General features: G+C 46.3%; 3 protein-coding genes across 5 annotated transcripts in view; 2 read left to right on the forward strand and 1 right to left on the reverse strand.

Annotated features, from left to right (window-relative positions):
• The window catches only part of HABP4 (hyaluronan binding protein 4), a 29,576-nt gene extending 25,260 nt beyond the window's left edge, over positions 1-4,316 (reverse strand). Inside the window, exon 1 of one of the 2 annotated variants that reach the window (XM_039566786.1) lies at positions 3,879-4,316. In XM_039566786.1, coding sequence (XP_039422720.1) covers positions 3,879-4,164 — 286 coding nt within the window. In that variant the 5' untranslated portion in view covers positions 4,165-4,316. The remainder of the gene's footprint in view (positions 1-3,878) is intronic. The other variant, XM_039566787.1, reaches the window with a different exon arrangement.
• Positions 4,317-11,171: 6,855 nt separating this feature from the next.
• On the forward strand, positions 11,172-18,730 carry ZNF367 (zinc finger protein 367). Its single transcript, XM_039567647.1, has 5 exons — positions 11,172-12,032; positions 13,028-13,178; positions 14,889-15,008; positions 15,371-15,509; positions 16,099-18,730. The coding sequence occupies exons 1-5, from the start codon at positions 11,673-11,675 to the stop codon at positions 16,337-16,339; spliced, it is 1,011 nt and encodes a 336-aa protein (XP_039423581.1). The 5' UTR covers positions 11,172-11,672; the 3' UTR covers positions 16,340-18,730.
• A 443-nt stretch (positions 18,731-19,173) lies between these two features.
• Positions 19,174-22,732, forward strand: part of SLC35D2 (solute carrier family 35 member D2) — a 46,171-nt gene continuing 42,612 nt past the window's right edge. Inside the window, exons 1-2 of one of the 2 annotated variants that reach the window (XM_039566916.1) lie at positions 19,174-19,438; positions 22,164-22,197. In XM_039566916.1, the coding sequence (XP_039422850.1) occupies positions 19,296-19,438; positions 22,164-22,197 (177 nt within the window). In that variant the 5' untranslated portion in view covers positions 19,174-19,295. The remainder of the gene's footprint in view (positions 19,439-22,163; positions 22,198-22,732) is intronic. The other variant, XM_039566915.1, reaches the window with a different exon arrangement.

Raw genomic sequence — 22,732 nt, forward strand, 5'->3', positions numbered from 1 at the left:
AAACTGGATGTCTGAGACTCAGCTGTGGGACACCTAGGGTGAATAAACTTCTTAAACAACTTATACACAGGCAACTAATCTTCCTTTACAACAAAACTTCATAACTGGAAATAGTGAAAGGCAATTCACACACTCAGGCTCTTATTTTGCTAAATATCAGACTGTAGCAGAATTATGACTCCAAAAACAATCTCACTTTCTCCTCTTTAAATCTGTCTGTCCATGTGATTCTAATACCAACTTCCAACAATTAATCTTGTGAATTAAAGCATGGTTAATTACACAATTTGCAGAAGACTAACAGAGTGTCCCAGAATATTAAAAAAAAAAAGGCTTCAGCTATTGCAAGCAACACACCAAAGAGACACATGAAGTTAGACTCTGTCCTGTGGCATTTTGTTTTCATGTGTGCCAGTACTCGCTGAATTACAGAATTGCCTACCACAGCTTCCCTCTAGACAATCCTTATGACACTGTAATTGAAAGAATACTATTGGGATAAACAATTTAAAAATAAGAAAATTACAGGCAGTCTAAGATAAAATTCCATAGAAACTTTCCATGCCATCTTAAAACCACAGCTACAAACTCAAAAACACAGTATTCAGGAACTATATATAAATGTTACCAGAGTCATGATATGTACATGAAAGAAGAAAACCTTTTACAAGTATTAGCAACAAAGGTTTAGAGATTTCAAAAGAACAGAGAGTATTACTGCATGATCAACAAATTCAATTTTCCTGGACCGGTAAAGAATGCAAGCTCTCCAACTGGGCCTTTTGAATAAAGAGCTGGCAAATGCAGTTTGGTCACTGTGGTAAGAATGAACCGAGTTAACATCAAGTGTTACAATTACAAGAGCTGCAATACCTACAACCAGCCTTTACCCAAACCCTCAGCTAATACAGTCTAAAAATCACAAAGCAACAGTCAGTAGAAGAGAAAATACACACATTTTAGGTCAAAAGTACAAGTTTTCGTAGGCAGCGAAATAGGAGTCAATTTTCTCCATAAAAAACAAAGCTTAAAAGTTGTCTCCTTACAGCTGTGTAATTTCATAATAAATAGTTTTGATTCTAAAGGTCAAAGTATTGCATTATCTGATAAAGTCCTCTCAGGAGGTTTGCTTCAAATTGAAAATACCTCCAGAAATTTAGTAAAAACTGCTCTGAAAAATACAGTGAAGAACTATCTTTAAAAAATGGCTAACTTACAGAACTTTGTGACTAAACCTTCCAAACATTAAAACATAATACCACAAAAAATCTGACTACTGTAAAACTTCTTACATTGCAAGATAGAAGACTAGATGTGCTTTGAGCCTTTCTAAAGACCCTTTTTTACAGATTTAATATGCTCAAGAAATAATACTAGAATAAAACAAAAATCATTAAACTTAACAAGACTTTTTGTAGCCCAAACAAGCAAACATCCTAGTAATTAGATAAAACAGACTGGAGGAGTCCAAAGGAGGATTATGAAGATGATCAGGCTGCAGAACATCCAAAAGAAGTCTGTGAAGGTTATGAAAAGGCTGGTGAGACTGCCATACGAGGAAAGACTGAAGGAGCCATCTCTCTTCTCCCTGGACAAGGCTTCATATAAGCCACATCACAGCACCTCAGGTACCTGAAAGGCTACAATGATGAAGGCTCTCTTGACAAGGAGCCCCATGGAGGTAAGAGGCTAAAGTGCAGGCAAGTTGCACAAGAAGAGATTTCATATGTGTTAGGAACTTCTTTCTGGTGCTACCTTTCACTAAAACAACCTTCTCAGGGTTAAGCCCCCATCACAGAAAGTTTTCAAAATGAAACTGGACAAGGTAGCAGATGATCTTCAAGGCTGCCTTTCCTAGGAAAAGTTGGACCAGACCATCCTTTGAGATCCCTTCCAACATGGGCCTTTCAACCCTGTTCTGTGATGAGATGATTCCAAGAACACTAGTATAATACAGTGAATTCCATCATTTCAACCATAATACCACCAAAATCTGATTCCGCTATTCAGATGGGTTTACACGCTAGTCTATACTGTTTAATTATTAATAAGTGGAATGAAGTTAGTGGTAGTTATGCGCAAAATCACGGCGAAAAAAACCCAGAAGTTTAGCAATTAGTTTAACAATTTAGTAATTTTAATCACTATTATTTATTTCCCCAAACAGAGGTGCACTCTTCTAGTAACACATCCATTATTAGAAGCTTTATACCAAACTGAGGGGGTACAAGGACATTCCACAGAGGTTGGTCATTCTCAGCTGCTAAGTTGATAGCCCCATGAATATTACATAAAATCCAGAAGTTTTCTGGTTGTACCCTATGTAATAAATCAACTTTGCATGGCCCAAATAAAGAGCTGACCCCCTCCCCTCCAAAAAACCACAAGATTTTTCTCTCAACATGCCATTTGCTTAACATTTGTCAGCTACACCAGTTACACCATCACTACCCTAACTCAGAGGTTCAGAGCAGACTTGCTAAGACATTCAAAGGAGGAACACACAGTCAAGACCAAGTCTTGACTATCCACAGCTGTTATAGTCTGAGTATTGGTCTTAGGGGAAGTGATCTCTGACAAAGTCATGTAACTGCAGAGAAACCTCAAAATGACTAGTTTCATATAACTGCCCAAAAAGACAGTGACAACTTGTTGATATCTTCCTCTACAAAGGTGCTCATTATCTAGCACATATTTAGCATTGAAAGGCTCTCTGCTCCACAAACTGCTACAACTGCATCAACTGCTTTTGGGAAGAGTGTAAGCCTAAGCAATAGAATTGGTAGCACTGGCAACAACTTGAGAGAGCAACAACCCCGATTCAAAGGCCTTTTCCTAGGGCATTAAAACACACAGTACAATTACTGTGAGTTTAACAAGAGCTTTTACTAGAGGAAGAAAATATCATAATAATAGATTACCTGTTAGGCTTCATTGCTGCATTGGAGAACAGGAATTTACAACTCAAGAGGGTGAAACTACAATCTTCTGTGCAGAGATTCTCAATACTTGGAAACAACCCGCCAGCTCTCAGATACTTTAGATACTGAATCCAGTAACCTGAAGCTCAATACCGGTAAGTCGTAACAATAAGACCCACAAAGAGTCCTCCAAATGCAAGGAGCTATAGCCCAGCAAAGCCCCCAGCTGCAAAGAGGACTGTGACAGACATGTCGGTATAAAAGCCAACTGACTCCCTATTTCCTCAAGAATTATTACACGTCAAAACCCAGCAGCTGACCATTCCTGAACACCGTGCTGAAGAGTTACCCCAGGAAATAAGGTTTAATTCAAAGGCTGGTGCATCAATACAAGCTTGAGGCAAAATAAGCAGAGATTCCTGGACGCGTTAGAACCCTGAAGACACTGAAAGGCCAGAAAACACAGATACTGAGAAATCACGCCTGGAAACTTCAGGCACTGAAGGATACGGCCCAGAGTGACAAGCAATAAAAGGCAGCAACAGGGCTGCTAAACGTGCATGAAAGCTATAGATGCTGCAGCGTAGGACTTAATGCTCTTGCACTTGTCTCTTGGGGATATTGCTGAAGTTTTCATTTACACATCCAAAGGCCTCCTCGGCTGGTAGTGCTCCGCAACATCGTGTCGGGACCGTGCCCAGGCATCACTGCTTTCTCTTAAGGGGACCTTGAGGTGCGTTCACCACGACAAGCCCACCTGGAACCGGGTTTTCTCAGCCCTGCCATGACACCGCTGCCCACGCCACACCGCGGCTGCCAAGAGGCCGGTGAAGCGCGGAGCCCGCGGCCACCCACGCCGCGCCGCAGGGCCCGCACCGGGCACCGCACCGCCGGGCACCTCCTTCCCAAAACCGGCCGCCGGTCCCGCCCGCCCCCGCCAGGGCGCTGTCCGTGTACCTGGCTGCGGCGGCGCCGCGGGCGCAGGGGAGCTCTCCGGCTGCCTCCGCTCCTTCTGGGTCTCCCTCCTGCCACCGCCAGCCCGGCCGCCGGGCACGGCTCTCCTGGAGGCGGCCGCCACCTCGTCGCGCTTCTTCCGCTGCTGCCGGCGGCGCTCGGCCTCACGCAGGATGTCGAAGGGGTCCGACTCATCGTCCAGGAGCTGGTAGAAGCGATTGGCGACGGAGCAGCCGAAGTTCTCCTGCATGACGGCAGCCACCGGGCTGCCCACCAGCCCCGTCATCATCCGCGCGGCAGCCTCTCCTCCCCCGACCACCCCTGCCCGCGTTCCGGCGGCCGTCGCCCCCTGCCGAGGCTGCCGCTGCCGCACGGGGCCGAAACAACGCGCACGCCGTGCGAGAGCGGCAGCGGCGGGGACCGGCCCTCCCGCCGCCCCAGCGCTCGCGGCCGCCGCACCTTCCGCAGCCCCGCCCCGAGCCGAGCCGCGACAGCCAATAGAACGCCACGCGCTCGCCGCCGCCACCGCCTATAAGCGCGGCCGGGCCCGCCCACCGCCGGCACGCGCGACCGGCGAGGAATAGAGCAGCCAATCCCGGCGCCAGGCTCTGCCCCGCCCCGCCCCGGGTACCCGGCTGCGGCCAATTAATGTGCAGCGCCGGCGCTGTCAATCACGCCCTCTGACCAATGCGATGCATCTCTCAATTATTCATGAGTGCGCGCCCCGCCCCCCCGGCGGCGCCGCAGCCGCGGCCGCGCCCTCGGCCGGCGCTCCTCGGGAGCAGCAGTGAGCGGGCGCGCGGCCCGGCGGGCACAGGGCTTGGTGGGCGCACGGCCCCAGGCTGGGGACACTCTTCAGCAGCAAGCGCTTCGAATGTGGTGCCGTCACACAACGGTCTTTTAGTCTTTGGGGTCTTTTGGTACAACTTACATCCTCTAACAAGTGACACCAGTGGCAGAGGCGCTCGCTACACTGGGCGCTCCCAAGGGTAGCTCTGCAGCGGGAGGCCGGCATACTTGCATAAAGTAATCTTGTGTTCCCTCGAAGTGCTTGAAACGCCCCCTTCTGCTTAGAAAAGCAGTGGTGTTGGTCAGGCCAGCGAGCGCCGCGGTCCCGCGCGGTGGCAGTGCCGCTTAGCTCGGAGAGCGGCTCCGTCCGCCCAAAGCCGCGGGTGGAGCTCCCCGGGGGTCACTATGCCCCCATGGTGAGAGATTTCCGTGCAGCCCCCCTGTAGGAGCCCTGTCGGCTGATCACAGCTCTGGACCGAGCTGCGAGTAGTTTCACTGTCTCAAAATAAAAATGTTTCAATAAGTAAGACCAACAGTGACATGCCGGGAGACTCAGCCAGGCTTTTTTCCGCAGAGGACGGGCTCCTAGGCAGGTGAAATATCAGTGCCTCTTTCATCAGCCACAGTAACAACAAAATCTTAGCCCTTCAGCCACAATTGCCCAAAGAATGCCGATTGCAGTCTTGATTTCTGTGATGAGGCTGTCTTTATCCTGATCGTTCTTGGGAAACTAACACCTCCTCTATCATAACTTCACTGTATATACCACCTTGTTTTGAAATTAATTTTATCCATATTACAGGAACTTGAAACCAAATCAGAGTTCTTGCTGTGTTTCAAAAGGCAGGATTAAAGACAGCCCTGTCACTATAACTGTCTTCTCTCGTCATTTTGGGGTGCTGATAGGTCTGTGCACACCACCATAAAATAAAATATGGGGTATCCTCTTCAGGTTATTCCAAGCCCTGAACATAATCATTACATCTCTCCTGGCTTTCATGCAGACCCACTTTTGCAGGGCATGACTGGACTTAGTGTCCTTTCAAGCTTCAGTTTCATTCAAGAGATCACAAACTGTTGTGCATCAATGGAATTAATGACAGTAAGTTCAGGCAATTATCACCTCACAAAAAGCTTTACAAAATCCTGGTAATAGAGTCAAATCTCTCAGGCTCTGAAATGCTTCAAATTAAAAGCAGAATATTTTAACTCAACAAAGGAAAAATATTATTTCTGCACAGTTCTTATGTTGTAAAATGTAGCTACCCATGATAAACAAAAATTCATGAAGAAATTTTCATGAATATGATAAAGTAATAAAATACTGTATAAAAATGTTCATTTAGATAACTGTACTTGCTCTGAACAGTTGATTTATTTAGTAGAAAGATTAAACTACATGTGTTTTCAGTGCAAAGAAGGAATTGGAAAGCTATTTTGTCCTGTTCTAATCTGGAGAAAGACATTAGCACCATCACATTACTGCACCATATCAAAAAACTCACCAAATCTTTGCACACCTCTTTGGAGCCTTTTGGTATCAATTGCTGCATCTACACTAGATCTCCTCAGGATGCATTGTATTCAGAAAGTTTTTTAGAAATTTTTGAAATATTTTTATTTAAATATTCTACAAGTTTGAATCAAAATTATGCTGTATATGAAGGATGACAGACAAAACGGTGCCATCATTGACTGTAATGTCCTTGCAGCTTTAGTAGGCACTTTGAAGGTCACAGTATTTCTGGAGAGCGATGAATATGAGGAATTCAGAAATATTTCAGCAGTTAAGATTAGAGATTTGGTGTTCTGTGGGATTTGGCTTTTTTTTCATGAAGTCTCAAAAGAGAAAACAAAAAAGTCTAGCTGCTCAGAGAGATTCCACAATGACAGCCAAAACCAGTGTTTGCTATAAATATATCTTACCTTTATCTGTACAATTCTGTTTTATAAAATTAATGTAAAGCTTTAGAAAAATTCTTAGTTTTCTGATGCTCTGAGCTGTCAATCAAAACAAAATTTCTGTAAGAGATTCCAACCCCCAAACTGATTAAAAGTCTTGCATGACAGATGAAAGTAATTTGCAATCTCTTCATTTGCTTGCAGCTGTCAGAAATCCACAACATCACACACATCACAACACCAGAAGTTTATGTACAAAAAGGAGACAGAGGAGTCCCATAGCTTTATTCATGAATAAAGGGAGAGGTCATGGGGCAATTTCCCATGGGGTCTCTCAGATTGCTGGAGGATGCAGCCTCCTTTTTATCCTGATTTCCTGGCCACATTTCCTTCTCTCTTTCCCCATTGGCTGAGGTACTTGAGAGGTACAGACTTCCCGAATCACCTCATACAGACCCCCTTCTAATGTGCATTCCCCGCTCCCCCCCCCCCCCCATCCTTTTTCTTTGTATCTCTATTCTTTTTCTCTAAGTCCAGGAATTTAGCATGGCCTTGGATGAGTAACTGTCTGTGTCAATTAGTGGAATTCCCCTGGAATTTATGTTCCTCCCGTTGTTTCTTTCACCTACCAGTATCTGGCTTTTATCTACCAGCAGGCACACTGTTTGTAAAAACACCTCCCTCTCATTCCTTTCACAGCTTTTCACTACGTGAAATCAGTGTGTGATTGTGAAGTTACGAATTTATACAAACAACAGAGACTGACAAGGAAAACCTGAATTTTACTGTCGAAGCAAACCCAAACATTCTGCCTGGAATTTTACACCAAAAAAGTAACAGCGATGGCTTCAGCATGGTTACTTATTTGCATGCAAAGCCTGAACCTCATGGTTGCAGCACTAGGCATAGGCGTCTAACCTTCCTGACAACAGGTTAGTCATGTTAAGTCAAGTAGCCTGACGAAGTGGCTACTCCATCCATGTTCTCTCCACAGCTGGATTTTTCACATGCACAGAACAACCCTACACAAGCTGGCCTAGCAGGTGTAGATGTGGAATATGACATCTTTGCCAAAGGAGCTCTTACTTATTTTTCTTTTCTTTTTCCTTTTCCCTTTTCTTTTCTTTGCCCCTTTCTGGGGCAAAAATGCCTAATTACAAGAGACAGAATTGAGAATGGAGGCTGTTTCTCTGACCTTTACAGCTCAGTACTTAATCACCAGCAAGGGTCGTCCTCACCTTGACCTTTCTTACAGACACTTTCTCATCCCTGCACATTTCATTTTCTAGTGCCTACATCTCTCCTGCCTGAGGAAGAAGCATGCTGAATACATCACATGGCTCGAGGTCCCATTCTGGGGCAGGACACCAGAACAGGTAGAGAGGGTAACATTGTGCCACTTAGAAGATCTAAATTTTCCAGCAACGCAATCCTACTAAGCAAACTTCACTGCATGAAGTCTTAAGCCAAACACAGAGCTGCATCACCAAAGATGGACATGCTTATAGAGAATACACCTAATGCTGAGAGCTTTGTGTGTGAGCTGGATATTTGCCCTGGCTGGCAGCAAATGGCTGGAGCCCCACCCAAAGAGCCATGAACAGCCATTGACCTTCTGCTAACAAAGGGCACAGGGACCTGTGGTCCTGGCTGGTAGGGGTGGGGGTGGCCTAAGGACTCTGCAGGACCCAGTGAACAAGGAGGAGACCCCCGCCCAAATATCACCACTGGACCAAGAGGCATGTGCAAGGGGCGTGAAGGGTGGGTGTATGGACTGTAAGGGTGTAAAAGCCCAGCGATTCCATAGGAGCGGCGTGTGCTGCTATGGTGTCGCTGCGTAACAATTAAAACATTTCAAGGAACCCACCTTCCGGGACTCTGCTATGGAAAATGTGAGGTCAGGATGGTAAAGGAAACGTGTTTGACAGTGTGAGTGTGGTGTGTGTAGGGATTCAAATGGGGCACCTGTCAGGTCACTAGAGCCACCCACTGCAAAGGGGTCTCAGTCCCAGCAGTGAAAATCTCACAGATTGTGAATGTGACTCCTAGAGCAGAATCTGAATGCTCAGACAGGAAATCTGGAAACTTGAAAAATGTAATAATAAAGACTTAGATAAAAGACTTTATTACCATTGCGAAGTTTTTATGTAAGTCCATATTACGACATAGTAACAATAAAGTTACATGCAGTGTGATTGTTTGCTATTATCTACCTAAAGGTCATAACATGAAGTGCGTGCTTTAAAGAGGTAGAATACTTCTTTTCATCTTTATTTGTCATGTTTGTGTTCTGTTTCAGGGTTAGTTGGTTTTATTTCCGGAAGAGTTTATTATCCTCAAACTTCATAATTGTCATTTCCATCTTAAGTCTAACTAGCCAGATAGAACACAGGTATTTTTCCTGCTTACTCTTGAATCCTTGCTCTCTACCCTTTCACAATTTCTGTCTTATGTCATGTATGATAAAAGGTACTCTTTGTTGTAATAAGCAGGATTTGATCTGATTGTAGGTTGTACTGTGTTTCATTATCTCAGCCCTTCAACTCTCAGAAAGAACTTTTCTTTGTTTCTACACTAAAACATTAATGCTTTAACACATACTTATGACTGTGTACTGAAAAGCAGTGTGTTTTAAGCCCTTTAGGCCACGTACATTCTATATGCACATTTTCTCTTCCAGGGGCAGGATCTGGTGGAAAAGTTCACGTCTTTCTGGTTATTGTTATTACAACATGAAAGACCATTGTTCTGAACAGTTAAAATATCAGATGTGGCATCAACTAACTTCTTCCTTCTCTTGTGTTGCCTCTATTAAAAAAGTTCTATCAGCTGGCATTAGAAAACTTTACAAGATCCATGTAAAGAAGTTAATCTGCTGCCAGGCCCTCAAATGTCATCACAAAATAGAATGTGTACCTTGAGGCAGCATAGGTTAAATATGGAGATATTCAGGTGCTCACAATGCACTGCACCATTCCCAATATCTACAGTTCTGTATGACAGCTCATAATGTTAATTCCATCCATCACTGGAGTTCTTTAGCAGCTACGCATGCTATCTGAAGCATTAGGCATGTAGCTTTGGAAAGTGATGAAGAGTATCTGCAGTTTGGTTTTGGGTGTAATTACTACTCCTCTACAACAACATTATATTACCAGAACTGTTTACCATGGACTATTTTTAGGGCTGAAGGGTTTTTAAGGGAGTCAGGTCCAAGCATGTGGAAACCTATTTGCTCATTTTGGAAACAAATGTTACAAGCTGCAGCATTTTCTTTCTGGCCTGGTAAGCAATGCCTGACCTGGCACAGTAATGGTAGGACTTTACCGTGTAACACTGACTTTGAGAAGCTAGGATAGCGTTGCAATAAACAAGAATATGCCTAAGCAAAAATTTGAGGATTTTTAGTTAGTTTATAAGAGCAGTCAAAACAAACTCAACTATAATTCATAATGAAAGGGCTGCTGATCTCAGGATGGATAAGGAATACTGCAGCCCTGTACTATAGCCTCTGCATTGGAAGACCTGGCAGACTTTTCCCGTTATCCAAAGGGGCATTAGTTAATAAGTTGTATGCTGCAAACCTGCTCTTCCCTGCACTTTTCTATTCCTGCCAGCAGTGACGTTTGCTAACACTCTTACAAGGCAGCAATCCGCAGCATACGAACTGCGAACAAAATAGATCTGAAGAAAAAAAAACCTCGCCATTTTTACAGCTCCATGGCTTCTCTGACCTCCTGGTACTGGCCTCAAAATTTAGCTACTAATGTAAGAAATGCAAGTTATGTTCTCAGGCTGAAGCAGCCTCACGTTGAGGTGAAACTTGTGTTTTAGTTCTCTACCACACTCAGTGTAAAGCAGCTCTTCCTCATGTTGAGGTGAAACTCCTTGTCTTTTAGTTTAGGGCCACTGCTCCTCGTCCTAACGCTGGGCACCACTGAACAGAGTCTGGCACCATCCTCATAAAATACCATCTGCCTTAAGAAACTCCTAAAATTCCCGAATCGAGGCCCGTGACAACGTCTCCTGCCCACTTCTCACACCGCCGGGTGAATGTAGCTGTAGAGCTACGGGCGCCTTACTGCCACGGGCACCGCTGCTGAACGGGGCGTCTCCCCGGGCGGCCCCGCCAGCGCCATAACGGCCGCGCCGTCCAGACCGCGCCCGCCCGCCCTACGACCCCCGCGGAGGCGGCTCACGGGGGCACCCTCCCAGCCGGCAAGTTCGCTCCCAGTTCTGTCGGCCGCTGAGGGCAGGGTCCCGGCAGGGGAAAGGGAAGGGCTTCCCCCCCACCCAGGGAAGCGAAGCCACGACCCCTGTCCCACCGCCAGGCGGCCCCTTTAACCCGCCGGGCGCGCCAACTCCGCTGCGCTGCCACGGGATTGGCCCGCGCAGCCCGCCCACAGCCACAGCGCGCCAAACCTGCCCGGGCGCGCCACCCTGCCTCCTCCCGCCCCCGCTGCGGCGGCCCAATCAGCGCCTCTCCCGGCGCCGTGCGCCCGACGGCTGCCCAATAGGATGGCAGCAGCCGCACGGCCTCGCCCTCGGGCCCCGCCCCTAGAGGCGCGGCCGCCGACTTTCCCGCCCAGCGGTTGGCCGGCGGGAACAGACTCCCCGTGACACTCGCGCCGGGCCGGATGATTGGCTGCGCTCGGGCGCGAAACGTAACGCGGGAAAACCTGGGGCTCGGCCCGGGCGGCGAGCGCGGAGGTACCGCGGCGGCGGCGGCGGCTCCTGCTCGGGTATCGCCGGGACCGGGGCTACTAGCGGGGCCGGCTTCGCTTCGGAGAGGTGCGGGGACTCTGTGACTGCTTCGCTCCAACTGCTGCCATGGCGGGGGGCCGCCGCTGACTTGGCGGATCGGCTCGGGGTGGCCGCGGAGGCGGAGGGCAAGGCACCGAGACCACAGGGAGCCGCCGTCCTCAGTGATGAGCGGCTGAGGCGGGCCCGGACGGCGACAGGTGGCGACGGCCGCGGGACATCCGTGCAGCTGCACGGTCCATCCCGGGACACGGGCGCGGACACCGGGGCCGTGCCGCCGCGGAGCGCCCTCCTTTTTCTCTCTCTCTCCGCACTCCCTTCGCCGCTCTCCGCGAGGGGTCGGCGATGGCGGAGCGGCTCCAGCCGGGCCCCCCCCCGGTGATTTTTTGCCAGGACTCCCCGAAGCGCGTCCTGGTCTCCGTTATCAAAATCACCCCGATCAAACCCTCCTCGGGGGGGGGCGGGGGCGAGGAGCCGATGCCCGTCCCGCCCGTCCCCACCAGCCCCGGCTTCAGCGACTTCATGGTCTACCCGTGGCGCTGGGGCGAGAACGCGCACAACGTGACCCTCAGCCCCGGCGGCGGCGACAGCACCGCCGGCCCCTCAGCCCTCCCGCCGCCCCGCGGGGGAGCGGGTAGAGTCCCCGCCGGGGACGAGGAGCAGGCGGGGAGCCCGGGGAGCGGCGGCCGGCACCGGCACCTGAAGGTGAGTGCGCGGCGGGCGGGGGCGGGCGGCCGCGCGCTTCCAGGGTGACTCCGCGGCGCGCGCCCCTCCCGCGCTTCCGCCCGGGCATTTAAAGTGAAGTCATTTCCGGCAGCGGCGCGCGCGCCCCGGGGAAAGGCAGGGGACGGAGTAGCTGCCCGTCCTCCCCCCCTTTTAAAAGTAAAAAAAAAAACCCTTAAAAAAGCACCCTCGCCATCAGAAAAGCCCCCTTGTTATCTCTCTCCTCGCATCTGGAGTGCTTTGTCCCATTGCGGGCTCCTCGGTACAAGGGACATGGAGCTCCTGGAGTGGGTCCAGTGTAGGACAACAAAGATGGTTAAGGGACTGGAGCATTTCTCTTATGAGGAAGGGCTGAGGGAGCTGGACCTGTTCAGCCTCGAGAAAAGACGACGGAGAGGGGACCTTATTAATGTATATAAATACCTAACAAGGCTGCCAAGAGGATGGAGCCAGGCTCTGGTTGGTTGTGAAAAGCTACAGAAAAAAAGGCGGCAGTCAGAAACTGATGCACGGGAAGTTCCACCTCAATATGAGGAGGAATTTCTTTACCTCGTTGGTGACTGAGCACTGGCACAGGTTGCCCAGAAAGGTTTTGGAGTCTTCCCTCACTGGAGATACTCGAGAACTGCCTGGACACAATCCTGTGCCATGTGCTCTAGAATGACTCTGCTTAAGCAGGGAGTTTGGAGCAGATGACCCTCTGTGGTCCCTTCCAACCTGACCCATTCTGTGATCCTGTTGTCAGTTTTCCCGTGTTCCTGAGCACATGGTGGTGCCTGTCGTCTCCCCTCCTGCACCGGCCACAGCACAGCCTTTAGGAGTGAGTTAGAAATGGGCTGGGCACAGTCTGGTGTGGCTCTGTGCTGTTACAACACCATCCTTGGTCGTGCTGTCGCTCTAGGGGATGCTGTGCCCATTGGCCAAACTGCAGGGGGGAGGAAGTGCCTGAGTTTAGTTCCCTCGTTATTTACACCCAGGATGGAATAAGACGTGGCCGTCCAAGAGCAGACACCGTCCGAGACCTGATCAGTGAAGGAGAGCACTCTTCCAGCAGGATACGCTGCAATATTTGCAACAGGGTTTTTCCACGAGAGAAGTCACTGCAAGCCCATAAACGAACTCACACCGGTAAGTAAAAGGAAGGTGTGAATAGCGGGGGTGAGCCACTTAGGAAGCACCTGGGAAGGAATTAACCTCCCCCCCCCCCCCCCAAGCAAGCATAAAGGAACCCCAAAGAACTTGACCTGTTATGATTTTATTGTAACTGCTAAATTAATCATACTTTGCTCCCAGTGCTTGTTAGTCAATCAAAGTCTTTGTAACCATGTTTGTCGTGGGGAAGTGTAGCAGCGATTTGGGCTATAATAGTGTAGGCAAATTGTGTAAACATTTTATCTATTGATGTCACGGGCTTACTTCATAAGAGAGAGAACTAGTCTTGAGCTTGGTGCTTTGTACTTGAGCTTGGAAGCACATTTTATCCTGATTGCCTCTTTTTTGTGATTTGTTTCCTCATTGCTGATGTATTTTTCACATTACAATTGAAGTTTTGCTGTAAGAGGTTACAGTAACTTAAGAAGTGGCTGGCAACTTCAGAACTGTAACATCCTAAGAAGTGTGCTTAAATATTGAGAGAAGAGTTCACATGCTTAAAATCACCACCCAGTTGTTTCTTCCCCATCACCTACAATTCATTTTCTAGGGTGGAGGTGGTCATCCTAATTTACTGAACTGTATTGAGAAAGAAAGTTGCAGTTAAGTTAAAATATATGATGAACTCACTCAATACTCAGCTGAGCTTGAACTGAAGATGTTGTTTGGGGTTTCTTTAAACCAAGCAAATCCATTTTTTTCTTCAACAGCTCTCCATATTTGCAGTAAAATATGAACAAATGTAGCTCACAATACAGACACAACCACCAGCACTGCCCCAAAACCAGCCAAACAAAATCCCACAAAAGCCTTGGCTCTCACCATCTCCTTCTGACTCAAGTCACTATGACTAATCTAGATAATGATATTAAACAGCAGTTTCCTCATGTTTTTTGGTCAAAAGATGTTACTTCACTTGGTCGTACAGTGTGTTGAACTTGTAAGAGCTACTTAACTGAGTAGAGCTTACCCTGGTGTCATTCCTCTGAATTAGTGACCAGACTCACCCTCATTTTGTTGCCTTCCTGAGGCTGGTGGCATGGCATGCCTTTGTGTAGCGTGTTCAGTCAGATCTGCATGAGGAAGGAGACACCTGCTCTCTTTGTTCTTCTGGTTGCATTTTGCATGGAGAAATCTTCCTTGATGACTGTCCTAAGAAAAGTTAAACCTGGTATAAGTTTTCTTGTGCAGCCTCCATCATTGTAACTTTTCTCAAATGTGAGATATTTCTCCTAATGAGATATTTCTACAGCCTCATAGAAATGTTGACCTCAGATATTTTACGCTAATTCAGGCTATGGTAAGCATAAAATTTATTGCAACTTGATATTACAAGTTGTGGTTACAACTTGAATTACATTACTTGTCCATTTACTTCATATATTTCTTGCTCTACAGGTGCACAGTTTCACAAGACAAAGCTTATGTAGTGCTATCTAAGAGTCTTAAATCAGAAAATATGACAAGGAAAAATACAGTTTCTTTTTCTCCTCTTTGGAGATAAGTATATTGTCCAGTGGCATAGAGCATGCATTTCAAGGTACACCAGGACTTTTTAAGTAGGTATAAGTTTCCGAGTGGGTAAAATGAGAGCTTGCTTATGCAAGTTTCAAGCCAGGGACCACCACTGGATCCTATGGCACTTCTGATTATCTTTCACAAATCTCTTCTGTTACTATTTTTAAGGTGAAAGGCCTTATTTATGTGACTACCCAGATTGTGGGAAAGCCTTTGTACAGAGTGGGCAGCTCAAAACTCACCAGCGACTCCACACAGGAGAGAAACCTTTTGTCTGCTCAGAGAATGGTGAGTTATCAGAGAACAATTTGCTGCTTTCTGGAGTCAGACTAATATTGGAAATGTATGTCCTTAACCAAAGCTTCGGAGTCTAATTTTGGTGGAACTTTTAGGGCAGGGAAGAGCCATGCAGAATCTGCCTAATTCTTCTGCAAGTATGTATCTAAGTATTGCATACATTCTCTGTCAGTGGACACTAATGCATAAAATGATGGGGCATGTTATGAACTGCAACTAGATCACTCAGTTTTCAATGAAACTTAGGGGTTTTGTGAATAGGAAGGTTGGATTTCGTCCCACAGATGTTACACTTTCTTTGGTTGCCTGCTTTCTGTAACACATTTTTCATTGTCACTTCGTGTTTTTTTAAGGCTGTTTAAGCAGGTTCACACATGCAAACCGTCATTGTCCCAAACATCCATACGCCCGACTGAAGAGGGAGGAGCTCACGGACAGGCTGAGTAAGAAGCAGACGGCTGACAATAAAGCTGTGGCTGAGTGGCTAGCAAAGTAAGTTCCCTCTTGGTGTCACTTCTCTCAAAATACTTAAAAGGGTGGTCTGACACAGCATTTATTCTTCAGGATAGTAAAACCCCAAGAAACCAAAACTAGATGTTCTTCCAGTACACATCAGCACAGCTTTGCATATCCTTGAAGAATTATGAACTCCTCGTCAAGACACAGTTCCTCATGAAATCTTTTTCTTACTGTTTTGCTTTGTTTTGTTTTGTGTTTGCTCTCTGCTTAAATACTTCTCTTTGCTTGATCAACACCTGCTAATACTTTATTAGCTAGTGCTACAGTTTTGCTGAATTTGCATTTTTATGAGGGGCTGTGTATGCCATGGGAGAAATGCCTGCTGAGAACACCATGGAGACACAAAATCTGTCACAGATGTTCACTTGGGCACTTTACACTTAAAATACTGAATAAAGGAGGTTTCTGACAGCTTAAATACTACTATATCAGGGCTGAAAGATAAAGCCAAATGCAGTGCCCAGCTGGATGCAAGCTAGTGCTAGGGAGGTTTTTGCGCATTTTTGAATTGTTGGTGTGCGAGTCAGTATTTTACAAGTATTCCCCACATTTGATGTTATAGATACTGGGAGACTAGAGAGCAGCGTGCCCCTGCTTTGAAGACCAAAGCAATCCAGAAAACGGATCAGGAACAGCAGGACCCAATGGAGTATCTTCAGTCTGACGAGGAGGATGATGAAGAGAAAAACAGCGCTCATTCAGCTGCCCGCCACCGCCGCCTCCAGGAGCAGCGTGAACGCATGCATGGTGCACTGGCACTCATTGAGCTGGCAAACTTAGCTGTGGCACCCCTGCGACAGTAGATAGGAGGAGCAGTCTCTGCCCATAAAAAAATGTACTTTCTGGTATTACTTAACCAGTTAGATCCCAAGCATAAGCTAAGCACCTTATTTGCTTATAATAGGCTGCTATTCTGTAGAATTTATGAAGAATGTTGTTGCCCCATAACATGGGGTGAGAGAATTGCACTTTTGATAAGGTAGAAGACAGATGTAAAATTTCTAAGTATTTTGTAAATATGGGACTGCGTAAGGCAGGGTTGACAAATTTATGTGTCGTGGGAAGCTAGATTTTGCAAGGTTAACTCATTTATTTGAAGCAGATTTCACAGGAAACACTTTCTGAGCAAAGTGTTCACGATTAGCAGGATGGTACATGTGGCCAAAGAAGGCTGACAAAAAAGTATTTATCTGACTATTTAAGCAAAGTGATGGGTCTGGGGATATTGTTAAACAGCAATGAAACCATGTTTTTCTAATGTCAGTATATCTTTACCTAGCATCTCCAAGGCGAAGGGCAAAGGTTAGTTATCTCAACTTGTACAGGGAAAGAAAATGCTTCATGCAGGGAATATCTTCACTGTGACTGCTCAAGGTATGAGGCTTGACTTTGCTGCTTCATGTTTTTTTGATTTGATTTCAGCAGAATCTCTTGGTAGCACTTGTTATTCCTAACATGTGTAGTTGGGAAGTTTTGCACATTGTTTTATCTGAAAATGATTAGTCTTGCAAAGTCTAGAAAAAGGTAAACAATTGGTAATATTTTTTCAGGTGTTTTTGGACCCTGTAGTGATTTGGCACTTGATTTTGTTAACAAAGGGGTTATTTACAGGGTGGTATGAATTTGTAGTAAACTATGCTAGGTCTTCTATTAGCAAACACTAAGTTTTAAAGTATTGCTTTTATATAATGATTAGCAAATAGAAGCCTCCATACTTACCGTGCATAAAGCCACCTTACTGCTTTACTCCAGGATAACATGCCGATTTTTTGTTCACTAACCATAGCACAGCTATAAATTAAACACTGCAGAAAAGTATTCACTATACAATTAGAAAATAGGCTTCCAAAGGTAGTTACAAGTGTGTTAACAGTGTGATTTCATATATTTCCCAAATAAATGAAGTTACAGAACGCTGCCTAGTACTCAGATGCTGATATAAAATGTTTAACAGGGTATCTTGTCACTTTGTGAATGTTGTATACTTTCAGTAGCATTGCCTCATGGTGATCTTTTTCCATATTTTGCTTTGAAGGCAGCCAGAGATTCCTAATATGCTAACAAAACTTTGTTTTCAGATTGGACTTTTTGTGTGTGGTTTTGTTGTTGGTTTTGTTGTTGGTGGTTGTTGTTGTTAAGCTACTGCTTAAGGGGATATTAATAATGTGTATTTACTGACCTGCTTGCTTTAACTTCTTCCTCTCATTGGAAGTCAGGAAATTCAGATGAGAAGGGAAGCCTCTTTCCCTCTCACTTAAACTGAAAAGGAGGAAAATGTTTTATCGATCAGTTGATATAGGCTGACCAGATGCATACAGCTGTTCCAGAAAAGTAGCATGGTTTTACATCAGAAACTGCAGCTGTTGAAGTATGTTCTCTGATAACCTGTTGTGGTTGAAAATCTCATTAACCCAGTTTGTTTAAATCTTGTGTTCATGCACTTAACTAAAAAGTAATTGAATAATTAAAAAAAAAAGTCTCTTTCATTGAATGTAAATAATTTTGCACCAGTGATACGGTTTAACTTCTGCTTCAGCTTCTGAAAAAAACAGGAAACACTAGTCATACTAGGCTTCTTAGCCTATGTAAAACTGGTAATTCATTCAGGTATGTAGGTATTGGGTTTCTAAAAAAAATTACATGGTTTTGACTGTTCATCTGGTTTCATGTGAATAGTCTGATCCCAAAATGAGCCCTGAACATAACATCTGTTGTAATTCTCAATCATAACTCAGAATTGCTCCTGAGTAGTATTTCACAGGGCAGGAGACTCTGTAATTACCAACCTCTTGCAGACTGGAATCTTACTTCGTTAGGATTGGTTGTGAGTTTTTTGGCAGGTTTCTTTGTTGTTTGGTTTGAGTTTTTTTAAATTTTTTTTCAGTCAGCCAGAATATTTCCTCAGGTCTTTTAAGTATGACAAGTACACTGGATTGTACTTTGCCATAGACAAAATTCAGACAGCTGAAGCAGTTTTGGATCATGACAAGTTTTGGGTAAAATACCAAGTGAAAAAAGCAAAGACGGGATGTGGAAGACTGCTTTTTGTTTTATTAAGTGATTACATACAAGAAATTGTTCAGTGCTTTGAAAGATTTAAGTTGTAGTTTGGCATGAGTTAAAAGCAGAAGAGTTGATGTGCTGTCATTCTAATAGATGCTTTGAATAAAACTTGATTTAATTTTCAGGTTTAATGTGTGCCGTTTGGTGATTATTAAATACTCAGCCTCTTCCTTGTTTCTGACAACCCGACTTGTTGAAGAGAAGGTTGAAGGTGTTTATTTTCCCTGTCCCTTGAAATCTGACACAAGTTAAACCACCCGAGGCAAATTCCATAGAGAGTTTTTTACAGTTTGAGGAACTTGCAGACGTCTCCCTTCCGCGGGCGAGCCCCAGAGGCCTTGCTTTGCCACCGGACTGGTTTAACACCACGGCAGGGTGGTGCCGGGTGCTGGCGGGGACCGGGCAGGAGCTCGGGAGCTGCTGCCGCGGCGGCCCGGCGCGCTGGGCTCTCCGCGCGGTGCCCCCCCCGCCGCCGGGCCGCGCAGGCCGCGCTCACAGGGCGCCCCGGCCCTGGCGGCGGCAGCGCCCCCGCAGGCGAGGCGAGGCGCCGCTCCAGACCCGCCCGCGGGGCCGCCGCGCCCGGGATCTGGTGCCGCCGCGCTCGGGGACGGGCCGGCGAGGAGGAGGAGCGGCGGCCCCACGGCCGTCCTGGTGCCGCCCGCGGTACGGCCCTGCTCACCGCTGCTCTTCGCCGCCATGAGCGCCGGGCAGGCCGCGGGGGAGGAGGCGGACGCTGCCGCCGCGTCCCCGGCACTGCCCAGGGTACTCTCGGCGCTCTTCTACGGGACGTGCTCCTTCCTCATCGTGCTGGTCAACAAGGCGCTCCTCAGCGCCTACAGGTGAGCGCCGGCGCAGAGCGGGCGGCGGGGCAGGCCCGGTCCCCCCGCCCGCGGGTGGTGGGACAGCGGTGCCAGGCGGTGCCAGGCTGCCCCCTGCCCGGCGGGGAAGCGTTCCCGCTCCTGCTCCCCTTCCCGCTGGCGTCACCCACGGCACCCGTGCAGCTCAAATCCCGGGCAGCCCGCTGGTGGGTAATGTGCTGGAAGCCGGGCCGGTGTCTCCAGTATGTACACAGTATGTGCCCAGTGTGTACCAATTCTCCAGCACCACCCGACGGCAGGCAGAGTTCCGACAACGCCGGTCTTTTCTCGGGGGCTTTTCGCTATTCCCAGGGGATCACACTACCTCAGGCACCCGTGAGAGAAACAGCGTATTCCCTAACTGTTCCTGCCGAACAGTGTCTTCCTTCCAGCACCTTTCTTTTCTGAGGTAGCCAGAAATGAAAAGTGAACCTCGTAAGATGGCTTAATCATAAAAACACTGAAAGAGTCCATCTCTGACTTGATGGTGCCAGTACCCATATGGAATCATTAGCATCCTCTTACCATTGTGTAAAGCAACTGCATTAACTGCAGACCTCTTACGCTTTGCATTTTACTCTTAGTCTTGCAGCTGTGGGAATTAGAGGAACTTGAGCATTCATCTCCAGTTCATACTCTTCCAGTCTAGATTTGTACTTGTTGGACTTCGATGATCCTTGTGGGTGGGTCCCTTCTGACTCAGGATATTCTGTGATTCTGTGATTGTCCTGTGACTGCCGTTTTTCTCACCATTGATATGTTTTACTTAAAATCTTTGCTCTGTTTTTGCTGTGGTTTAGCTCATCTTGAATCAAAATAAGAAAAAGAAAAAACAAAATGAAAAAGTTTAAAAGCCAAACTTGCTGTCATTTTCTAACATTCAGTGCTATTTGAATGTGTAGAAGCTGTATTTAATATGTCTCATAAATTATACATGGTGCAAGTCGAGATTTTGGTTTATAGTAGGTTTTATCCTACAAACTGCAGCTCCCTGGAAGTCCCTGGCATACATCTAGCACATCTGTGTGAGATAATCAAGGACAGTATGTCCATCGATAAGCCTAAGTTTTGTATGAAGACCTTACAGCATTGCTGGAAATATTTAGGCCTCTACAAATCACAAACGTCTGGAGAAACCTGTGTAATACAGGTGGGTGAAATCTCCATCTTTATATGGAGTAGCTGTAAGTACTAAACAAGACAGTTTAGGTGTCACATGATTATAAATGGAAGTCCTGTTATTTCTTATGCCTCTCCTGCCCCTGGTACCTCTGTTTCCCTGAATCTCTTTTGCTATGGGTTGCTCCTAACTCTGTGTTAGGACTGTAATGCTGTTATGGCCTTCCTGCTGTGATTCAGTGAGTTTGTTTCTTTCGCCAATGCTTTGTTCCCATCCCAGCTGTGTTCATTTGAGATGTACGTTTCTCACCACACCAAGTAGGAGTACAGCAGTTTCTGCAAATGTCATGAACTTCAACAAGGCCAAGTATGAGGTCCTGCACCTGGATTGAGCCAATCCCAGGCACAAATATAGTCTGAAGGGAGAATGGGGAGAAAGACCTGGGGGTGTTTGTGGACAAAAAGCTGAATATGAACCAGCACTGTGTGCTTGCAGATCAGAAAGCCAACCACCCAGGTTGCATTAGAAGAAATGTGGCCAGCTGGTCAAGGGAGGGGATTCTGCCCCTCTGCTCTGGTGAGATCCCACCTGGAAAACTGCATCCAGGCCTTGGGCCCTCCAAAACAAAGAAGACATGGACCTATTGGAACTAGTCCAGAGGAGGCCACTAAGCTGATCACAGGACTGCAGCACCTCTCCTGTGAAGACAGGCTGAGAGAGACAAGGTTGTTCAGCCTGGAGAATATTACAGGAAGACCTTTTTGTGGCCTTCCAGTACCTAAAGTGAAGAGCCTGAGGAGGACTTTTCACAAGGCCATGTAGTGATGGGACAAAGGGAAATGGCCTTAAGCTGAGAGAGGACAGGTCTAGATTGATATTAGGAAGAAATTCTTTACTGTGGGAGTGGTAAGGCACCAGAGTAAGTTGTCCAGACAGACTGTGGACTCCCTGTCCCTGGAGATGCTCAAAACCAGTCTGGATAGGGCTTTGAGCAACCTGGAGTAGTGGAAGGTGTTCCTGCACATGGTAGGGGGTTTGGAACTAGATGATCTTTAAAGGTCCCTTCCAACCTAAACTATTCTATGATTCTATCTACGCTTTCACCTAAAGCTAACTGAAGGGTTATGGTAGGAATGTAGCTGGTTTAGTAGACAATAGACATTTCTACAAAATTTACCTAAGAATTGGATTTTCAGAAAAACATATTGCTAGTATGTTTGGACTACAGAGGTAAGCTTCCAAGTTAGAGCAAGTTGCAAGAGGTTTAAGTTACTATCCCATCTCAGGATGCATGAAGTATATGTGAGGCTACTTAAGAAATGATGCATTAAGAGTTCTCTAAGTGTGTTACCTTCACTTACAAACAACTAGCAGTTCAGAACTGATCAACTGTGCATGGGCTGTATTATTTGGGCTGCAGAAATAAAATACTACTACTACAATTGGTGTAGTCCTGAGCTCTTCCAAAGCACAGGCCAGTCATCCTCGTGTTTAATTGTTGACTTTGGTATTAAACTTTAACTTTTTTATTTTTCCTAATTTTTTTTTCCCATTCCTCAGTACTAAATATTTGTTCATGCTTTTCAGCTTCCCATCACCAATGTTTCTTGGAATTGGACAGGTATGTTCACAAGTAAAGCATAATAAAAGTATTCATTATTTTGTAAGTTAAACTAATGATAATAGAGGTACATTTTAGGGAGCAAAATCAGTTATAGTGAACTGCTTGCTTTCTGGATTAGATACACTATAAGGATCTATAATTTGTTTCATTGAAAACAGGCAACTTTGAGTTTGAGTCAAAATTATTGCCTGGAGAGTCACGTAAAAGACTGGAATGCTGTTTATTTCTCCTTGCAAAGTTCAGTAATTAAGAGATCTGGCCTTCAAAACTGTCCAGCTTTGTTCTAGCAAGTGCATGCATTCTATGAGGGTCCTTGAGCACTTGTGGCCTATATGCAGAGACACTGCCCCTGTTTGTAGCCAAACCGTGTATTTCCTCATAAATCTCTCCTCATTTCCCAGCAGTATTCCAGTAGGACCAGTGCAAAATTTTGATTCTTTGTTGCTTTATTTGCCCGTGGGTAAGTTGCAGTATTGCAGCAGAAATGTTTTTTATTATTTTTGTTGTTAGGAAGCAAATGCTTGTGGACTGG

The sequence above is a fragment of the Corvus cornix genome, chromosome Z (assembly GCF_000738735.6).
Source record: "Corvus cornix cornix isolate S_Up_H32 chromosome Z, ASM73873v5, whole genome shotgun sequence".
Classification (NCBI taxonomy): domain Eukaryota; kingdom Metazoa; phylum Chordata; class Aves; order Passeriformes; family Corvidae; genus Corvus; species Corvus cornix.

What these genes read in the sequence shown, in the direction of transcription:
- ZNF367 (XM_039567647.1), top strand. Translation starts at nt 11,673, where the DNA reads ATGGCGGAGCGGCTCCAGCCGGGCCCCCCCCCGGTGATTTTTTGCCAG. An exon ending in GCCGGCACCGGCACCTGAAG is followed by an intron (nt 12,033 to 13,027) that starts GTGAGTGCGCGG and finishes ATTTACACCCAG; the next exon opens with GATGGAATAAGACGTGGCCG. An exon ending in TTTTGTCTGCTCAGAGAATG is followed by an intron (nt 15,009 to 15,370) that starts GTGAGTTATCAG and finishes TGTTTTTTTAAG; the next exon opens with GCTGTTTAAGCAGGTTCACA.